Source organism: Macaca fascicularis, chromosome 2 (assembly GCF_037993035.2).
Source record: "Macaca fascicularis isolate 582-1 chromosome 2, T2T-MFA8v1.1".
Classification (NCBI taxonomy): domain Eukaryota; kingdom Metazoa; phylum Chordata; class Mammalia; order Primates; family Cercopithecidae; genus Macaca; species Macaca fascicularis.
This window is the reverse complement of record NC_088376.1, coordinates 36,886,657-36,903,885: the sequence shown is the minus strand read 5'-3', so window position 1 is coordinate 36,903,885 and position 17,229 is coordinate 36,886,657. Positions and strand designations below refer to the sequence as shown.

At 49.1% G+C, this 17,229-nt stretch overlaps 1 protein-coding gene across 3 annotated transcripts in view; it reads left to right on the top strand.

Annotated features, from left to right (window-relative positions):
• The window catches only part of SLCO2A1 (solute carrier organic anion transporter family member 2A1), a 97,550-nt gene that overhangs the window by 40,966 nt on the left and 39,355 nt on the right, over window positions 1-17,229 (top strand). For 2 of the 3 annotated variants that reach the window (XR_012430707.1, XM_045386971.2), the window contains exons 2-3: window positions 1,361-1,498; window positions 7,136-7,298. Coding sequence is in view for 1 of the 3 variants with exons in the window: in XM_045386971.2 (XP_045242906.1) it covers window positions 1,361-1,498; window positions 7,136-7,298 (301 nt within the window). In the remaining 2 variants the exon portion in view is untranslated. The remainder of the gene's footprint in view (window positions 1-1,360; window positions 1,499-7,135; window positions 7,299-17,229) is intronic. The other variant, XM_074031057.1, reaches the window with a different exon arrangement.

Below are 17,229 nucleotides of genomic sequence, written 5' to 3'. Positions count from 1 at the left end.
AAAGTCCTCTAGCCCACTGCCTGGAAACCATGTTGCCCCCCAGACTCTGCTGGTAGAAGTTTCCCAAATAACACATTTGTGGCTTCACTCCTGGTGATTTTGATTCAGTAGGTCTGAGATTGGGCCTAGCCTCTGTATTTCAAAGGCACTCCCACCTCCTCATCCGTGTGATTTTGAATCAAAGCTGAGTTATGAACCATTGACTTAGCCCAGTTACCTCACGGTTGGGAAAACCCAGGGCACAGAGGGGGGAAAAGCACACCCAACCCCAAATTGTTCCCTGGTCCAGGTCAGAGCTAGGAAAGAGGCAATTTGACCTCTGATGCCTCTCCAGATCCTCCTCCTCTGACCATTCCCTAAAGACTAATGCCCTCCAAACTCTGTCTCTAGACAGAGACAAGACCCTTTCTGGCTAAGCTTTCTCTGTTGAGTGAGAGGCAGATCCAGACCTGGTCCACACTAAGCATCAGGTGACTAGCACAACAGCTGAGAACCTGGGGGAGCCCAGAGCTCAGCCTGCAGCCAAATGGGGATATCATGAAACCCTTCTCCTACCCTCCCTGATGTGTTATCTGTCCCCATCCACCATGGAACTCACATTTACTCAGTACCCCGGGACCAGGTATGAGGCCAGGCGAGATATGGAGATAAATGGCCTCAGTCCCTTCCTTGGGGCCTTGATCATCCATTGAGCAGGCAGCAAGCACAATCAGTCACAGACATTCCTGATGAGAGGCCAAGATAGTCCTGGTAAGAGATGATGACGTGGACGGGGACATTCATTCAAACCAGGTGCTTTGGGGATTGCGTTATGGTGCCTTACTGGAGGCATTAGAGGTGGGCCTTGGAGGACAGGTGTCGGGAATGGAAGACAAGTCAAGAGAGATGGATCCACATGACTCAGGCTTGTTCATCTCCCAAGAGCGGTCTGAATTGGGTGGGGAGTGGCCTTCAGCCCTCACAGGGCACAGCAGGAGGGCAAACGTGCAGCCTGGGGAGCACTGTGGTACTGTTGGGGAATAATCCAAGATGCTCAGCTGAGCAGTTAGGCCCTTCCCTTGGGGATGAGTCCCCAACCCTGTCATATCTTCAACACCCTGTGGTTTCACTGGGCCACATATCACAACAGTGATGAGAATGCAGTAATAACAGGAATCGCTAGCACTTTTGGAATGCTTCCTGCAGGGTGCAACACAATATTGCAATGGTGACATTTCATCCTGGAGACCCTGGGAAGTGAGTGCTTCTAGATAACAGGCGAGGAAACAGAGGTCAGCCTGCTGGGGCCCCTAACAGATAGCTGGGAGGGCACCAGGGCTTGTCGTCCAGAGACCTCATGTGCCCATCACTCTTCCCCCAGGTGTTTGTGCTCTGCCAAGGCCTCCTGCAGCTCTGCCAACTCCTGTACAGCGCCTACTTCAAGAGCAGCCTTACCACCATTGAGAAGCGCTTTGGGCTCTCCAGTTCTTCATCGGGTCTCATTTCCAGCCTGAATGAGGTAAGCAGGAGGTTCTGGTCCATCAGACCCCACTTGTGTACCACTCTGACTGCAGGATCCAGGAGAAGCAGAGGAACAGGGGACTGAGATGTGCACATAGGTGCAATATCTCTTTCTGCCGGGTAACAGCAAATGAAACAGCAAAGATCCAGTGGGTGCAGTAAGAGCAGCCAGATTTCCTGAGGCCTGACTTGTGCCAGGTACTGAGCTGAGAGCCTCCCACACCCGACCTGGGGGCCTCTTCATGGCAGCCTTGCCAGCAGGTATTCTGTTCAGATAAGGATACTGAGGCTCAGGAGTACAAGTGGCTTGCTCCAGGTGTGCAGGGCTGTCTGCCCTCAAACTGTGCTTCTAACTGAGTTCTGTGCACTCTGCCAGCCTGTGGGGCCCCTGTTCCATATGTAGTCCAGGGAGGATAAGCTCCAGGCATTCAGGTGGGTCAGCAGCCCTGGGCCCAGGCGTCTCCTGTCTTATGAGGGCCACAAGAGCCAGAGCTCTTAATGGCCTTGACTCCCAGAGGAGATCAGAGCTCTATGGCCTCCTCGCATTTCCCGCCATCCCTCAGTGACTGCATATTAAAGTTAGAGGAAGACAGGGTGGGCTGAGAAGCCAGAGGAGGTAAGAGGTCAGAGGGCAGGGCCTGCCAGGAGCCACTGGAAGCTGGGGAGAGAGAGTGAGTGGAGGCAGCAGAACCCCTTCATCCTGTCTCCACAGCCTAGAGACAGGGCTCCTGGGCTGTCTTCCATCTTCTCCCCAGGGCCACTCTTCCTGGATGGAGGCAGGCAATGGTCCCTTCCCCAGAGCCGGTTGCTCCTCTGGAGCGTCATGAGGTCTTCCCTTGACTTAGTGAAATTCAAGTCGTTGCTGTCACTTAGAGCCTGCGCCTCTGTCCCGTGGCAGCTTCTGGCCGAAACAGAACTGTAAAAGAAGGCAGATATCTCCTCTCCCCAGCCTTCTCCTGCTGGAACAAGGCTTTCTCTTTCACCCCTCCCCGTTTCTTGATGGTTCACATAGCAGTGACCCCAGGACCACTTTCCTGTGCCAGTCCCTTCTACAGTCCTAGCAGGGAGGTGCTCTTCACAGTCACGTTTCTCAGACAAGGAACCCTGCATCAGAAAGCCTGAGTACTCCACCCAGGTCAGCCCCGTCATGTGCGTGGTGCAGCCAGGGTCTGAGCCCAGGGCTGTCTGAGGGCTGCATGCTAAGGCCTCCTCTGTGAATCCCTGTCTTCTCTACCGCACCTCCAGTCTCTTGCTCACAAGCACTGCTCCAGCCAGTCTCAACCTCCACACACGTTGCTGGAATCTTCACTGGTGTCCCTCACTTCATGGCCCCCCCGACCATGGGCTCTTTCCTCACACATATGACATGCATGCACATATACACGCACAGTCCTGCAGCCTGTCTAAGTCATCCCTGCTGGCCTGAGACCTCCTCCTCTGAGCTTCCAGGCCCATATGTGTGCCTTCCCTGCTTTCTGTGCCAGGTGTGTGTCTGTGTACCAGTCTGCGTGTGGGCCTGTGTCTCTGTGTGTCTGCTTGTATTGCTATCCTGAGCTTCCTAGTGATGCCTGGTGACTAGGTCTGCCTGACTGTGTGGTTGCCTCCTCCTCCAGGACAGCACCCTGGTGTCCCTGCCCTGCGTTCACACAGAATGACCCTCATCGATGTTGATCTGTGACTTTGGCAATGCCGCTGGCACATGTTGTCCTCACTCATGATGGACATCAGGAAAAACAAATGTCTGACATTTGCGTCACTACGGTGCTGTTCCGTGGCCCTGGCAGGCATCACTAATTACCCATGTCCCTTTCCTGCTGAGTTCATGCACAGCCTCAGAATCCTTCTCAACACAGTATTCTGAGTCCTGCTACTAATCAGAGTCAGAGCTGGCATATGAGGCGAATATTCTCTTTCACCTCAGCCCAGGTGGTAGCCAAATCTGTGATCTCCCATGGTTAAATTTTCGTTAAATGTTGACCCTATGCTTGGAACAAAAATGTGGGCCCAGAAACAATTGGATTCCTCAATGGGCTGGGAGTAGCTAGTTAGGACTTGTAGCAGGATCTGCTTAAGACAGGAGGTTGATTAGGCAATGAAAGAGCTTACTATTTTCCCAGGGATGGAGTTCAATCAAAAAATAAAAATAATTCACCCAGTAACACCTTTCCGAGTCTCAGATGAACTTTTCAAGAATCTGACTTCAGCTCATGCCTGTGGGCGTGATTTGAAGCAAATATCATCAGATAGTTCATTCCCCTGACCTTATAACCCTCTGTGTGTGTGTGTATCTGTGTCTGTGTATGTTTGAGTATTTATGTGCAACTCCGTATGTGTCTGCCTGTGTATAGTATATGTGTGAAGCCTAGGGGGATGTGAGAAGAGAGCCTGGCCTGGTGCAAGGGGAGGGTGAGGCTATCTGGGTCATGGAGTGTGCAGCGAACCTCCAGGAAGCATGAACCTGCAGTCTGCAGCTCCCAGTCTCAGAGAGCCTTCTGTGGGCCCAGGAGTTGATGTGAAGCCTTTGACGGGCTGGGCGTAGAAGGCCAGCAGCAGGAGGAGGAACTTAGTTAACAAGAGAAGACATGGAGCAACTTGGCTTGAAGCAGCAGCTTCTCTTGCCCACTATGAAAGGCCAGTGCTGAGCCCTAGAGGCTCCCTACCCTTCATGCCGCCCACCAGTGGCCCCTACTCCCCTTTGGTTTGAGATGTTGAAGGGCAGGGGCATGTCACAGTGGGCATTGTAATAGCTTTCAAAGAGTCTCACAGCAAGTACATGGTAGTATTTCAGGGGCTGCTCCAGGGCTGAGGAGACTGAGGTCTTGAGGCCCTCTTCTCAGCCAGAACAGCTGCATTTGGGGGGTTTGTTTTATATTAGGGAAAAACAGTTTTTTCAAAGGGACTCTGTGGCTGAAGAAAAGTTTGAGAACAAGGTCTTAAGCCGGCATTAGCCATAACACCTGTGGAGGTTCAGCTTCCCACAGAGAAACAAGTGCAGGCCCCTAGAGAGTGTGGAAGAGCTTCTCCTCTGTCCCTCCTCCCTGAGAGCCCCTTTGGGGTCCTCCACCCACCCTCACCCAAGCCTTCCAAAGTCAGCCACAGTCAGCATAGCTGATATGATCTGGCATTTACAATCATTTTATGAAAAGCAATAGGGAAATAAGAAGGAAATAAACAAAATCTAGGAAGCAGAAGAATCAAACTCTCTTTCCAGGTGTGGGCTTCAGGATGTCCTAGATCCACCTTTGGCAGGGGCTGCCCCTCACACACCTTCACACCCCCTTTCTCTGTAGATCATAAACCATCTCACTCTTGGCCATGCCGGACGGGTCTCCCGGGCAACTATGTCCTCCTCCCGAAAATGTCTACCATTTACTCATTCATTCATTTCTTCAACAATATTTAACGAGCACCAAGTATATATTAGGCACTGTTAGGTGCTGGGGAAACAGGAATGAACAGACAAAAATCTCTGCTCATATATCATTCTAAGGATAAATATAATATTTATGGAAATAAAACATACTGTCGATCAGGTTATGATGAGTGCAATGAAGACAGAGAAAGTCACGGATGGGAAAAGGTACACGGTGCCACAGTGGTGGGGATGTGGGTGTATTTTAAATGAAGAGGTCAGAGAAAGGCCTTCATGAGATGATTCAATCTGAGCAGAGGCCTGAATCTGGTTGATAAGAACTGAGTCCTAAGGACCTAAAGTCAGAAGGAGCAGCAATAACCAAAGGGGGCTGGGGGAATGCCTTTGTTCTTTGGTGTGGCCAAAGAACAGCTGGGGGCAGTGTGGCTGGATGGAGGGAGGGAGAGGAGCAGAAGAGCGCAGACCTGAGAGGTGACTGAGGACAGGCTGTGTAGGGCTCAGGAGGCTCTGGGACAGCCTTTGCCTTTTAACACTGGAGGGTTTGAGCTGAGGGAACATGGTCTGATACTTCAGCAGGACCCCTCTGGCTGCTGGGTGGAGAATGAACAGTAGCAGGACATGGATGGAGGCAGGGTCCCATTAGGAGGCTGCCACAGTAATTCAGACAGGATTGGAGGTTGAGGAGTCACTGGTTTCCAGGTGGCTATGGAAGGTCCTGCCAAGGGGATTTGCTGATGGATTACATATGAGTGTGAGAGAAGTCAAGATGATGTTCGAGTGTTTTGTGTGAGCCACTGGGAGGATGGAGGTGCCATTTACTGAGACAAGGAGGACGAGGACAGGGGACTGGAGTTTTAGAGGGAGGAAGAGGAGTGAGAGTTTAGATGAACTGAGACTATGGGACTTAGAAGCACACACAGAGCATAAATAGACATGGAACTGGACACTTAGGGGCAGAGCTCTGGCCCCAATGTTGAGAGTCCAGGCAGATAAAGAGGAATAAGCCAAGAAGACCAAGAAGGAGCAGACAGGAGAAGGGAAGCAGGAGAAGATGGTGTCATGGGAACTCTGAAGGAAGTGTTTCAGGAAAAAAGAAATGGTCAACTGAGTCAAATGGAACTGAGCATTGACCAGTACATTTGCCAATGAGGCCACTGGCGACCTTAGTGACAGCCGTGTTCTGAGGCTCTAGCCTCTGTTTCCTGACACAGCAGCACCTGTTTCTCCAGCCAGGAGGAAACTGGGGTGTAACAAGACAGGGCTATGGCTGCAGATTTACAGAGCTCCTCCAGTCCAGGTGAACTGTGCTCTGAGGAGAGGACCATCTTTGGTGGAGACGTGGTCAGAAGGCCTGGCAACATCCCCTTACCATTGAAGACCTTACTCCCCATGCTGGAGCCTTCAGTTCCCTTTCCTGGTTCTGGTGGGGCTCAGAGAGCACATCTTCCAGGGAGCACCAGAAGCATGGAGTTACCCATATTTCCAGCTAGAAGGGCCTTGGGGTCCTCTAGTTCTTATCCTTCATTTCACAGAATTGAAAACAAACCAAGGCAGGGGAAGGGGCAGGATAGTAGCAGAGCTGCTTGGGCAGAAACCCTGTTCTCCAAGAGGTGACAGACAACTCTAGTTAAGCCTTGGTGTTTTAGAGTCAGGCAAGACTGGTTCAAGCCACTCCCTAACCTCATGGTCATGGGCATGTTACTTAATATTCGGAGCCCCAGTTTTGTCAGGTAAAATGAGAATTGTTTCATGATTAAATGAGATAAGCATGTTGCTCGCTTGTTATTCTGGCCACCAAGCCAGGGTCCTTGGGTCCTTTCATCTGTACCTAATTAAACCTGGGATTTTGCACTAAACTTTAGGTACAAACTCTCAAGTTTAATTAGGGGACATGTTTTATTCCTAGGAGCCAGGCAGGATTGGAGGTTTCTTTGGCTTTTTCCCAAAAAGGTTTGATTCTAAGATGGTTAAAGTTTAGGTTTTGAGCTTTTCATAATCTTCAGATACTTCTTTTGGTCTGGTCTAGAAGATGGAGACCCAGAAGGGTTTCTGATAACAGAGGGAAAACCAAAATTGCTTACGCTTGCCCCCTTGTGAAGCTCTCTGGGAAAAGCTGACATTGTAACTCTGCCTGGGCCCCAGCTGACACTGGGCAGCCCCCTCCCTCTCCAGTTTTCCTGGATAAGATATGGTCAGGTCTTCTCTGTGGGTGGGTGAGGACAGGGCCTCTTGTCTCACTCAGCCTTTCTGCTCTCTTCTCAGATCAGCAATGCCATCCTCATCATCTTTGTCAGCTACTTTGGCAGCCGGGTGCACCGTCCACGTCTGATTGGCATCGGGGGTCTCTTCCTGGCTGCAGGTGCCTTCATCCTCACCCTCCCACACTTCCTCTCCGAGCCCTACCAGTACACCTTGGCCAGCACTGGTGAGTGGCCTCCAACCCCTGCCTCAAGGGAGGAAGGGATGGGTGAACATCTCACAAAATTAGTGGGGATACTCCTAGGGCAGTGGATACCACTCCAGGAAGAGGACATATGAAGCTCAGAATATACTGAAGTATGTAGAGCTATGGAGCAGCTGAACTCTGGTTTGTGTAGGAAAGTGTGCAGTGCATGGCTCACCTCCTGCTGTGATTCCCTGTGCTTTATGCCGGGAGTGACCCAAGCTCTACCTCCCTGGGGACACTGTGAGCAGTTTCTGCAATGGGGCTTGGCAGGAGGAGGGTCAAAGCATTAATCATTATGAAGTCTGTGGATTTTGTCTACTTTTAATTGTAGCACTTTGTGACATTTGTACATTCTTCTGTCCTTAGGTGACAGTGCACTTGTACAATGATCTCATTTGATCATATTTACTATGTTGAGTTTGCCAGTCCATGAACATAGGGTGCCCACTATTACCCTTATATTTAACATTGACGTATGATATAAAAACCACTAAAGTTCATGAATGTCTCTATTCTCCAAGAGCGCAAAATAAGGATCCTAGATGCTTTTTTGCCCACCATCCTCTCTCATTTTCCACTTATCATTGACCCATATTTTTGTTCTACCTGTCTTTAACCTCCCCACAGTGGTCATTATTATAAATTGTTACTATTCTGTTATTTATAAATAAGTAAGTGGTTATTTATGTACTTACAAGTTTACTGGTTTCTTTGTTCACCATTGATTGCTTCTTGCATTTCACCCATGCTGTTGATTATTTTTTTTTCTTGAAGGATATCCTTTAGTGTTACTTTCAGTAGGCCTATGAGTAAGAAAATCTCTAAGTCTTTGTCTAAAAATACCTCTATTTTACCCTTGCTCTTGAATTACAGTTTAGCTACAAACAAGATTTTAAATCAATAGTTATTTCTTCTCAACACTTTGAAGGTACCACGGCTCTTTCTTCCGGTGTTGGGACTTTTCCATTAGTCTAATTGTCATAACTTCTTAGGTATCCTGTTTTTTCTCTAGTTCTATTTAATGTTTGTTCTTTTCTTTTCTTTGTTGTTCTGTATGTCTACCATAAGGTATCTGAGTATGGCTTAATTTTCACTTATCTGTTAGAAAGTTTGATATGCTATTTCTTTTGAAAATTAGAGTTTTTCTTTAATTTTGAAAAATTTTCAGCCAAAAACATTCCTGATATTGCACACCCCTATTTTCTTCATCCTTTTTTCTAGAACTCCTTTTACATATGGCTTCACATTTTCATTTCTGGCCTCCTTGTCTCTTAACCTGTCTTTCATAGTTTTCAGGGCTTTATGCTACATCCTGGGTGATTTCCTTAAAGTACAACTTTCTGTTTACTTAGTCTCTCTCCAGCTTTGTTCATTGGTGTCAGACCCATTTTTGACATTATAAATTTTAATGGCACTACATATTTTGCTAATTCCTAAAGTTCTTGTAATAGATGTTCAAATCTCTCTGCCCTATTGACACAGTCTATTGGTGTTTCCTTATGATTTCTTTTGTATTGTTATTGATATCTTCAATTATTTTAAATATATTTATATTATACTCTTTTTCAGATCATTCTGTTAGCTCAAGTTTTAAGAATGTTAATTCTCCCATTGTTTTATGTCTGCTTGCTCTTGTTCATGGTGGATTACCTCCTTATGTTTGACCATGAGCCATTTGCAGGGGCTTTTTTTCCCTGTAGAAATTGTATGTGGACTAGGGTTAGGAAATAGCCCTACAGAGTGGTTTGGCATTTACATTTACTCAGCACTCAGGACAATCACTGCTTTGGAACTAATTTTATGTTAATGTGTTGACTTAGGATGAATTTGCACTTGTTTTAAGGACTGTGGAAAGTGGCTGTGGTTTTGTGATGCACATTGGTGAGAGGACTAGTTCATATATGCTCACCCTTAGTCCACTGTATTGGAGTTGAAGTTAAATGAGCCACTCAGGGAGGTGCTGAGGGAATAATTGATTCTGGTTTGCTTAGAAAACAGGCTATTTTTTTCAATCAGATATGTAGACCAGGTTCAAGAGATGAACCACTTAGAATAATAGAGGGCATCCCTTAAGATTGTGAGGCCAATGATGGAGAGAACAAAGTGCCTGGGACAGGAAAAGAATAGGGCAAGAACGGGGGTGTCTAATGATGAAATGTCTCCTGGGTTCTGGTCATGGAACTCTTTCCCCCACCTCTTTATAAATCGCCAGTGAACTGGTCATTTCTCATAAATGTATGGACTCCGTGGGGCTGAATCCTGCTTCAAGTGGGCAGAGGATGAGGACAGATCTGAGCCCCAGAGTCCTGCCATACACTTTCTCCCCCTTGGTCTAATGAGAGCTTGAGACCAGCTCTGAAGCAAGTCAGGAGTTGCTGGCCATCTTCCTGGAGAGCAGTGTGGCCAGGCTGGCTGCACTGTCTTCTTTCCAGAGCCACAATCCCTGCCCTTCCTCATCACGTGAAGACTGGGATAATGAAATCAGCAAGGGAGCCTGGGGCACTGGGGCCAGGCTGAGGGGAGGGCCTCCTGCCAGGCACCACACATCGTGGCCTGCTCAGCCTGGCAAGTCGGCTCCCGCAGCCTGGGCCCACATCCCAGTGGCATTTGCCTCACACTGAGCAGCCACGGGAGACTGGTTAGGATGGCTTCATTCTGCTCCTTGTTAGGAATAATCAGTGAGTTTGGGTTCAACCCACCATGACCCTCTCAGCTCAGAAGGAAACACTGTGCCGTTCCAGCCTTGACCTCAGTGCTCTAAGCCAAAATCTTCTGATAGAGGACAGAAGTGCTCTGAAAAGACTACAGCTTGCCTCTCAGAGCTTCAGGGGGGCACCATAGGCCAGAAGAGTGGGCTATTTTGTAGTTTTTGTTCATTGCTGCAAATTCTAATTGCAACAATAGGGCACAGCAGTCTCCCTCAGTCTGGCTGGGATAGAAGCAGATGCTGGAAGTACTCAGAGCTGAGCTACCTTCAGGCATCTTCTTGGTGCCAGGGGGTGGGATGAGGAGGACTTTGGCCCAGGAACCTCATCCATGCGATCTAGCTGGGACTGCACACTGGGTACCAGCGCACCACGTGAGTGTGCTATGCTAATGTGTGCAAATAAAAATATTTATAAAGTCTTACTTCATGGGAATAGCTTAAAATGTGACTCCTACTTCAAATGTATTCTTATGGGAATTTTAGTTTTGAATCATGCAAGGTCATCAGGAACGAATGCATTTCATTAAATGGACCACTCTGAGTGGGGGTGTGAATCTGAATGGTCTACTGGAACCAGGCAGTCCTCAGTCTGAATCTGGGCTTTGGGACTCCCAAGTGGGCTCAAGCCACTTCCTCCCTGCTCTGAGTTTCAGTTCATCCCTGAGTGTCTATTTTATAGCCCTCGTAGGGCTGCAGGGGCTGAGAAGATGCATGTTCACAATTTAGCCCGTTGGCTGTCACATGCAGTAATCACTGAGTGGTGGCTCTTGTCCCTACGGTGGTAGGGACAATACATATGTGATGTTGTATAAACTAGTAGACTCTCTGGATCCCAAAGGAGAAAGCACCTTACTTCCTGTGAAGAGTGTGATCCTTATGGGCTGGGTGGCCTGGGGGCATCTGAAGGCAGCTCCTTTCTGGTCTACATCATAGGTCCTTTGCTCTGTTCCGGAGCAGGGCGCCTCCCTTGGCACAGTCCCTGCTGCATCCTCACATGTGAATCCTTAGGATTTCTGTTGGTGGAAGCTTACGTTGCTGTTGTGCTCTCTTCCCAGATCCTCGTGTTGGTGCCGCCTGGTGTGATGGGTGGACATGCCCCCCACCCCACCTCCATATGGACTTCAACATTTGAATCCTAGCTCAGTCACTTACCTGCCAAGTCTTCTTAGGCAAGCTCCCTCACCTTTCTGAACTTTAGTTTCCTTACTTATAAAATGGGAGCAAGAATACCTTGACTTTCAGTGTGTTCTGAGAGTAAAATTAAAATGAAATAAGCCAGGTATGCTGTAATCCCATCACTTCTAGAGGCTGAGTCAGGAAGATTGCTTGAGACCAAGAGTTCGAGACCAGACTGGGCAACACAGTGAGACCCCATCTCTACCAAAAGAAAAAGAAAAAGTTAGCCAGGCATGATGGCACATGCCTGTAGTCCCAGCTACTTGGGAGGCTGGAGTGGGAGGATCACTTGAGCCCAGAAGTTTGAGGCTGTAATGAGTTATGATCATGCTACTCCACTCCAGCCTGGACAGCAATCAAGGCTCTGTCACCAGGCTGGAGTGAAGTGGTATGATCTCGGCTCACTGCAATCTCTGCCTCCAGGCTCAAGCGATTCCCCTGCCTCAGCCTCCCGAGTAGCTGGGACTGCAGGTGCATACCACCAGGTCCAGCTAATTTTTTATATTTTAGTAGAGACAGGATTTCACTATGTTGGCCAGGTTGATCTCCAACTCCTGACCTTGTGATCCACCCGCCTCGGCCTCCCAAAGTGCTGGGATTATAGGCATGAGCCACTGCGCCCGGCCTGCTCAGCATATTTCTAATTGCCTGCCCTCGTTGTGGCATTTGAAATCTGTTACTCAGACCTATTACTTGTGTTGATTACTGATTCCTTCCTCTTGGAGTAAAGCTGCTCCAGAAATGAACATGGGAAATGAAGAGTAGCAATGTGTTTTAGGAAAAAAAAGTTAAAGAAAGGCTAAACATTTTGGGAATCACAGAGACCTTTAACGACTAATTGCTAATTCTTTTAAAGGCCATGAAGACATTTTTGGATATTTAGATTTTCTAAATGTCAGTGGGGTCCGGAAATGTGCCCTGGCGCCTTCAGAGAAAAGACGAGCTATCCAGCCAAAGCTTCTAAGACCATGTCTGGAAGGCTAGAGACGTTTTCCTCTACGGGAAACAGGCCAGCGTGAGACCAGTCCTCCCAGGAGATAAGAGAAGGGGCTTCGGAAACCAGTGTCTGGTAGGACTAGGTGTAACCTGTGAACGATCCTTCAGCCAAGTCCAGAGGGAAGTCTGCCCACATGCAGACAATGGATGCCGCAGGCAGGAAGCTTCCTGGAGGTTAGGAGGGGTGGGGGATGACTGTATTTTTGGAGCAGGCAAGAAAAAGAAAAAGAAGAGTCTATTTCCAGTCCTTTATTCATGAACTTGCCTTCCCCAACCTGGGCTTGCACATCCCAAGGGTGTCCCTGGGAAAGAAGGTGGTGGGAAGGCACAGGGCGGGGGAGCCTCAGATCCTGAGTGAGTGGGTCAGGACAGGGAGCTCAGCCTTTCCACAGTGAACAGCCACCTACGGTGTGAGATGGGTGTGCTAGGAAGCCCTGGAGGAACAAGAGGGGCACCCATGGTTTGGGCAGCCTGAGTGTGTTTGTGGGTGATCGTGTATAGGTGTGTATGTGAGGGAGGTGTGTCTGTGAGTAGAAAGCTGAGTATGGGGAGGAGGTGTGTGGGTGCGGAGGGGACGTAGGCGTATGTGGAGATGTTGGGGGTGTGTGGGGATGAGAAGGACTGGGGTAGGAGGCAGAGGAGAGTAAAGTATGAGGATGTGTGAGTGGAGTTGTGGGGTGAGGGTTGGGGTATATGTGAAGGGGAAGGTGTGAGGGAAGAGGTGGTATGGGGGAAATGTGTGGAGGTGGGGTGGGGTGCCTGTGATGGGGAAACGTGTGTGCATGTGTGGGAGTATGCAGGTGGCATGGGGTGCCTGTGATGGGGAAGTATGTGTTCACGTGTGTGGGGGGTATGGAGGTGGGGTGGGGTACATATCGAGGAAAGTGTGTGGGGGGTATGGAGGTAGGGTGGGTGCCTGTGGGGGTGAAGCATGTGTTCATGTGTGTGGGGGGTATGGTGGTAGGGTGGGTGCCTGTGAGGGGGAAGCGTGTGTTCATGTGTGTGGGGGGTATGGAGGTAGGGTGGGTGCCTGTGAGGGGGAAGCGTGTGTTCATGTGTGTGGGGGGTATGGAGGTGGGGTGGGTGCCTGTGAGGGGGAAGCAAGTGGGGTGGTAGGTGGTTGGAGGGTGGGGATGGGCAGATGTGCGAGGAAGGAGGAGAAAGGGTGTATGTGTTGGTGGAGGGCAGGGTGGACCATCCTAGTGGGAGTTGCACAACCTGGCCAGTGGATCTATTTAACTCAAAAAGAAAGATAAAATAAACAACAGAGAAAATCACAAAACACATGGGTGTTATTAATTCGACTGAGAGAAATAGAGCCCTGAATGGATGAGCAGAACAAAACTTAATGCGATTTGATGTGGAACATTTTTTAAATGCGTGGTGTAGGAAAGAATAGAAATAAACATGGAGAAATGATAGAAAACACTAGACTGTGGTGGAGAAGGCCCGGGAAAGAGCGAGGCTGGAAACTGGCGGGAGAGCTCTGCGCTCCATGGTGATGGCGCGGCAGCCTCTCTGAAGGCCTGAGCCTGAGCCGTGACATAAAAGTAGCTGACTCTGTCAGGCTTTTCTGTCATCTGTTTTTATGGGCAAGGCACAACTCCCCTTGGCTCGCCTGGAAACTGGACCCTTTGTTCTGCGTCTCTAGCACAGGCCTGGTGGAGACCTGAGTGTGGCCCCTCAGGCATGCCTGGTCATTTCCCTTGCTCAGGAACAAAGCTGAGTGACAGGTCTGCTTGGGGGAAGGGTCCCGGAGGCAAGCTGCAGCCTGCTCCACCGAGAGTCGCTTCTCTGGGAAGGCCAGCAGACCGTGTCTTGGGCCCACCTACAGCAGGAGGATGACCTCGACCATGTCTTGGGCCCACCTACAGCAGGAGGATGACCTCCTTGGGAGTTAGTATCCAGGGTAAAAAGGAAAGCTGGCTACTGTTCCAGTGGCCCTGGGCATCCTGGGAACAATGCTGAGAATGAGGGAAAGCCCCACAGAAACGGGGAAATGTGGTTCAAAGAAACCATTGATGCTCCCTGCAAGATGCCTTGAGCTCCCTAAGCATCCCCAAGGGAGACAGGGAGGACCTTTCTGCTCTTCCTGCCACACTTAGTAGAGCTGTAGAGCTGGGATGCTGGCTGTGTGCACAGGCACCTCCTGTGGCCCTGAAGCCTTGAAATGGGGACCACTGGGCCCGACTGGGCAGCGTACTACCCACCAGGAGGTCGGAAACAACAAGGAGAGTTTCTTTCTTTCAGGAACAAAAGGACTTCTCAGGATTGAGAGCTTGGACTGGACACAGTCAGAGAGGATGTGAGGCTCAGAAATCTAAAAGAGGAAAACAGCAAAGAGAAGTTAGCGTGACAGAGGACTGACGCACAAACCAGGACCCTAAGGGGGCTGTCTGGTGTTCTGGAATGTTCTGGAGAGCCCCTTCCTGGCCTCTTCTTGGCCTGGGGCTGGAGTGTGGAGAGGTGTGAGCAGGGGACTCCATACTCCCCTCTCGTCATTTTGTCTTGATGACACCTGCTTTTGTCTGTCTCATACATTGTGCTTCTCCAGAAGCATTGGTTGCAGAAAGATTTGGTGGTTGATGCGTTTGAACACCATGGGACTAGACCAGGGGTCAACAGACATTTTCTGTAAAAGGCCAGGTAGTGAATATGTCAGACTTGTGAACCATGAGGTCTGTGCTGAAATTATTCAACTTTTTTGCTGTAGCAGCACGAAAGTTCCCCTTCACAATAGATAAGCAGTGGGCATGGCTGTGTCCGCATAAAACTTATTGATAGACACAGGCTGGGAACTAAACGCAGCCCACGGGTTGTGGTTTGCCAATCTCTGGACCAGACAGTTCCCTCTGCCAGGCCCACTACTGCCCTCAGGCCTCTGGAGCTGAAGCCCAAGGATGGGGACTGCAAGGCTGCCTGGATATGGACAGTCATGGCCCTTCCCTCTCTCCCATGTCACTCATTTTCCTAGATTTCCCTGAATTCTGTCTTCCTATACTCTACTCCATCAGGCCCAGGTCAGTCTTCTGGAACCATGCAGAACCAGCCCATCAGTTCACAGTGGTGGAAACAGCCATCGCATAGCCCAGAGCCTTTGCGTCCTGAGCTGCTGGCCTTCACTCTTCCCCACAAAATAAGGCTTCCAGCCCTCTGGGGGCCCAAGCTGCCTGGGCCCAGTGTGGTGCTGTCAGGGAGGTCTCCCTGGGAAGAAGACAGAGGGAGGCTCACATCTGAATCTGAGGGTCCTCCTCACAGGCTGGAATTGTGAACTTGTGGTCAAAACACCAGGGACTTGTCCCCATACATTGTGCCAAACCAGGTATCACCCTTCCAACTGCTGACTAGCTGAATTCCTTGAAGCTATGGTCCAGTTTCATATTTTCTCCCCATAGGAATCATTCTCCTTGGTTGGAGTCCCTCCTTATAGCCGTGGGTCTAATTTTGAGTTATCAGCCTTTGGACTGTCTAATCCTCTCAGCTTCGTGTCATCCACGTCATTCACACATTTGTAAGCAGTTTCCTTCTTTCTCCAAAGTCCATGACGAGTGTTGAGTGGCATGCACTTAGAGCAGCTTCTTTCTGGGTGACGCTGGCCCATGGGCACCCGAGCCAGGCATGCTTTGAGCCAGTTTTCCCTGAGGACTCCCCAGCCACGTGTCCCCGTCTTGTCTAGCAGGATATCATGACAGGCTTTGTCAAAAGTCTTCTTCCAGTCAAGTAACACCATGTTATGGCTTCCTGTTGGGTCAGGAGCCCCATTAACAAAGGAAATGAGATTGGTTTGGCAAGACTGGCTTTTGATGAGCTCATGTTGGCTCCGCTAACGTTTTGTTTTTTGTTTTTTTCCCTTCAAAGAGCTTCTCATCAGCTTACTGCATAAATCTGTGAACAATAAATTCTGCCTCACACCCGTGGGGGTGGGGGAGTACTAATTAAGCTCACATTTCTTTGAATGTTAAAATTAAATGGCTCTGAGCTGCATCCTGCTCCCTCAGGTATGTCTTCCTTCCCTTCATCCACTAAAGAACCAGCTCTGATGATGAGCTGAGCCAGGTGCTGGTGCCAGACCGTGTGCTGGGCCAGGGTGTGGGGATGTGGGCAGTGGAAGAGAAAGCCCCTGGCCAGCAATATAGCGGCGCCCTGCCTTGTTGGGCATGCACAGTGAGCCTACCATCTTGTGCCCAGCTCATTCATGGCACAACCTCCTCTATACAAGTAGGCATTTTCCCTAGGGCCCCCTCTAGTGCCAAGGTGGCAGTATGGGAAGGGACATCCAGCCTCAGTCTCAGAACTAGTCTTGGAAACCCAGTCTTGAGAGAGGAGCAGAGCAGTTCCTCCTTCCACTGCCCTGAGCTCCTTTTTCTCCACAGATGTGAACCTCTCCAAGCACACTCACTTGCCCTGTAACTACCTTATTATAATCCATCCATTGCTGGTGACCAGCATTGATCTTACTGGTATCTAGTTTCTGGACCCAGTTTCCAAGTTCTTAAAGGCCTGGGCAACATTGCCTGTCTCCAAGTTTCTCCCATTTCTCTTATCTATTTGAGTTTCTCACAGTTACTCATCTCTTTGGATGAAAATCGATCTCATCGCATAATCACTATGTCCCAGGTTATAATAAACTCATTATTTTAAATTCTCATAAGAATATTGTAAGATAGGTATTCTATCTGTTTTGAAAATGAGGACACTGAGGTTCATTCTGACAGGCCTCTGACTATCAAGTAGTAGAGCCAAGATTGGAACCTGCTCTGTCTGGCTACAAGGTGCGAATTTCTTCCATTGCCCCACAATGTGCCCCAGACTGTCAATGTCATTTCTTTTTTTTCCACTGGGGCAGAAGACTATGTTCTCCTAGTTTTCCAAGATGAAACTGAGTGCATTTGCCCATAGGAATTATTTTATAAATGGAGGCTTAGTTTAGCTGGAAGAGAACATATGTTATTACTGGAGCATTATGGATTAATTAGGCTTTGTGAACTACACTGGAAACCCAATCATTTCTGATTTGCAAACAACCCAATT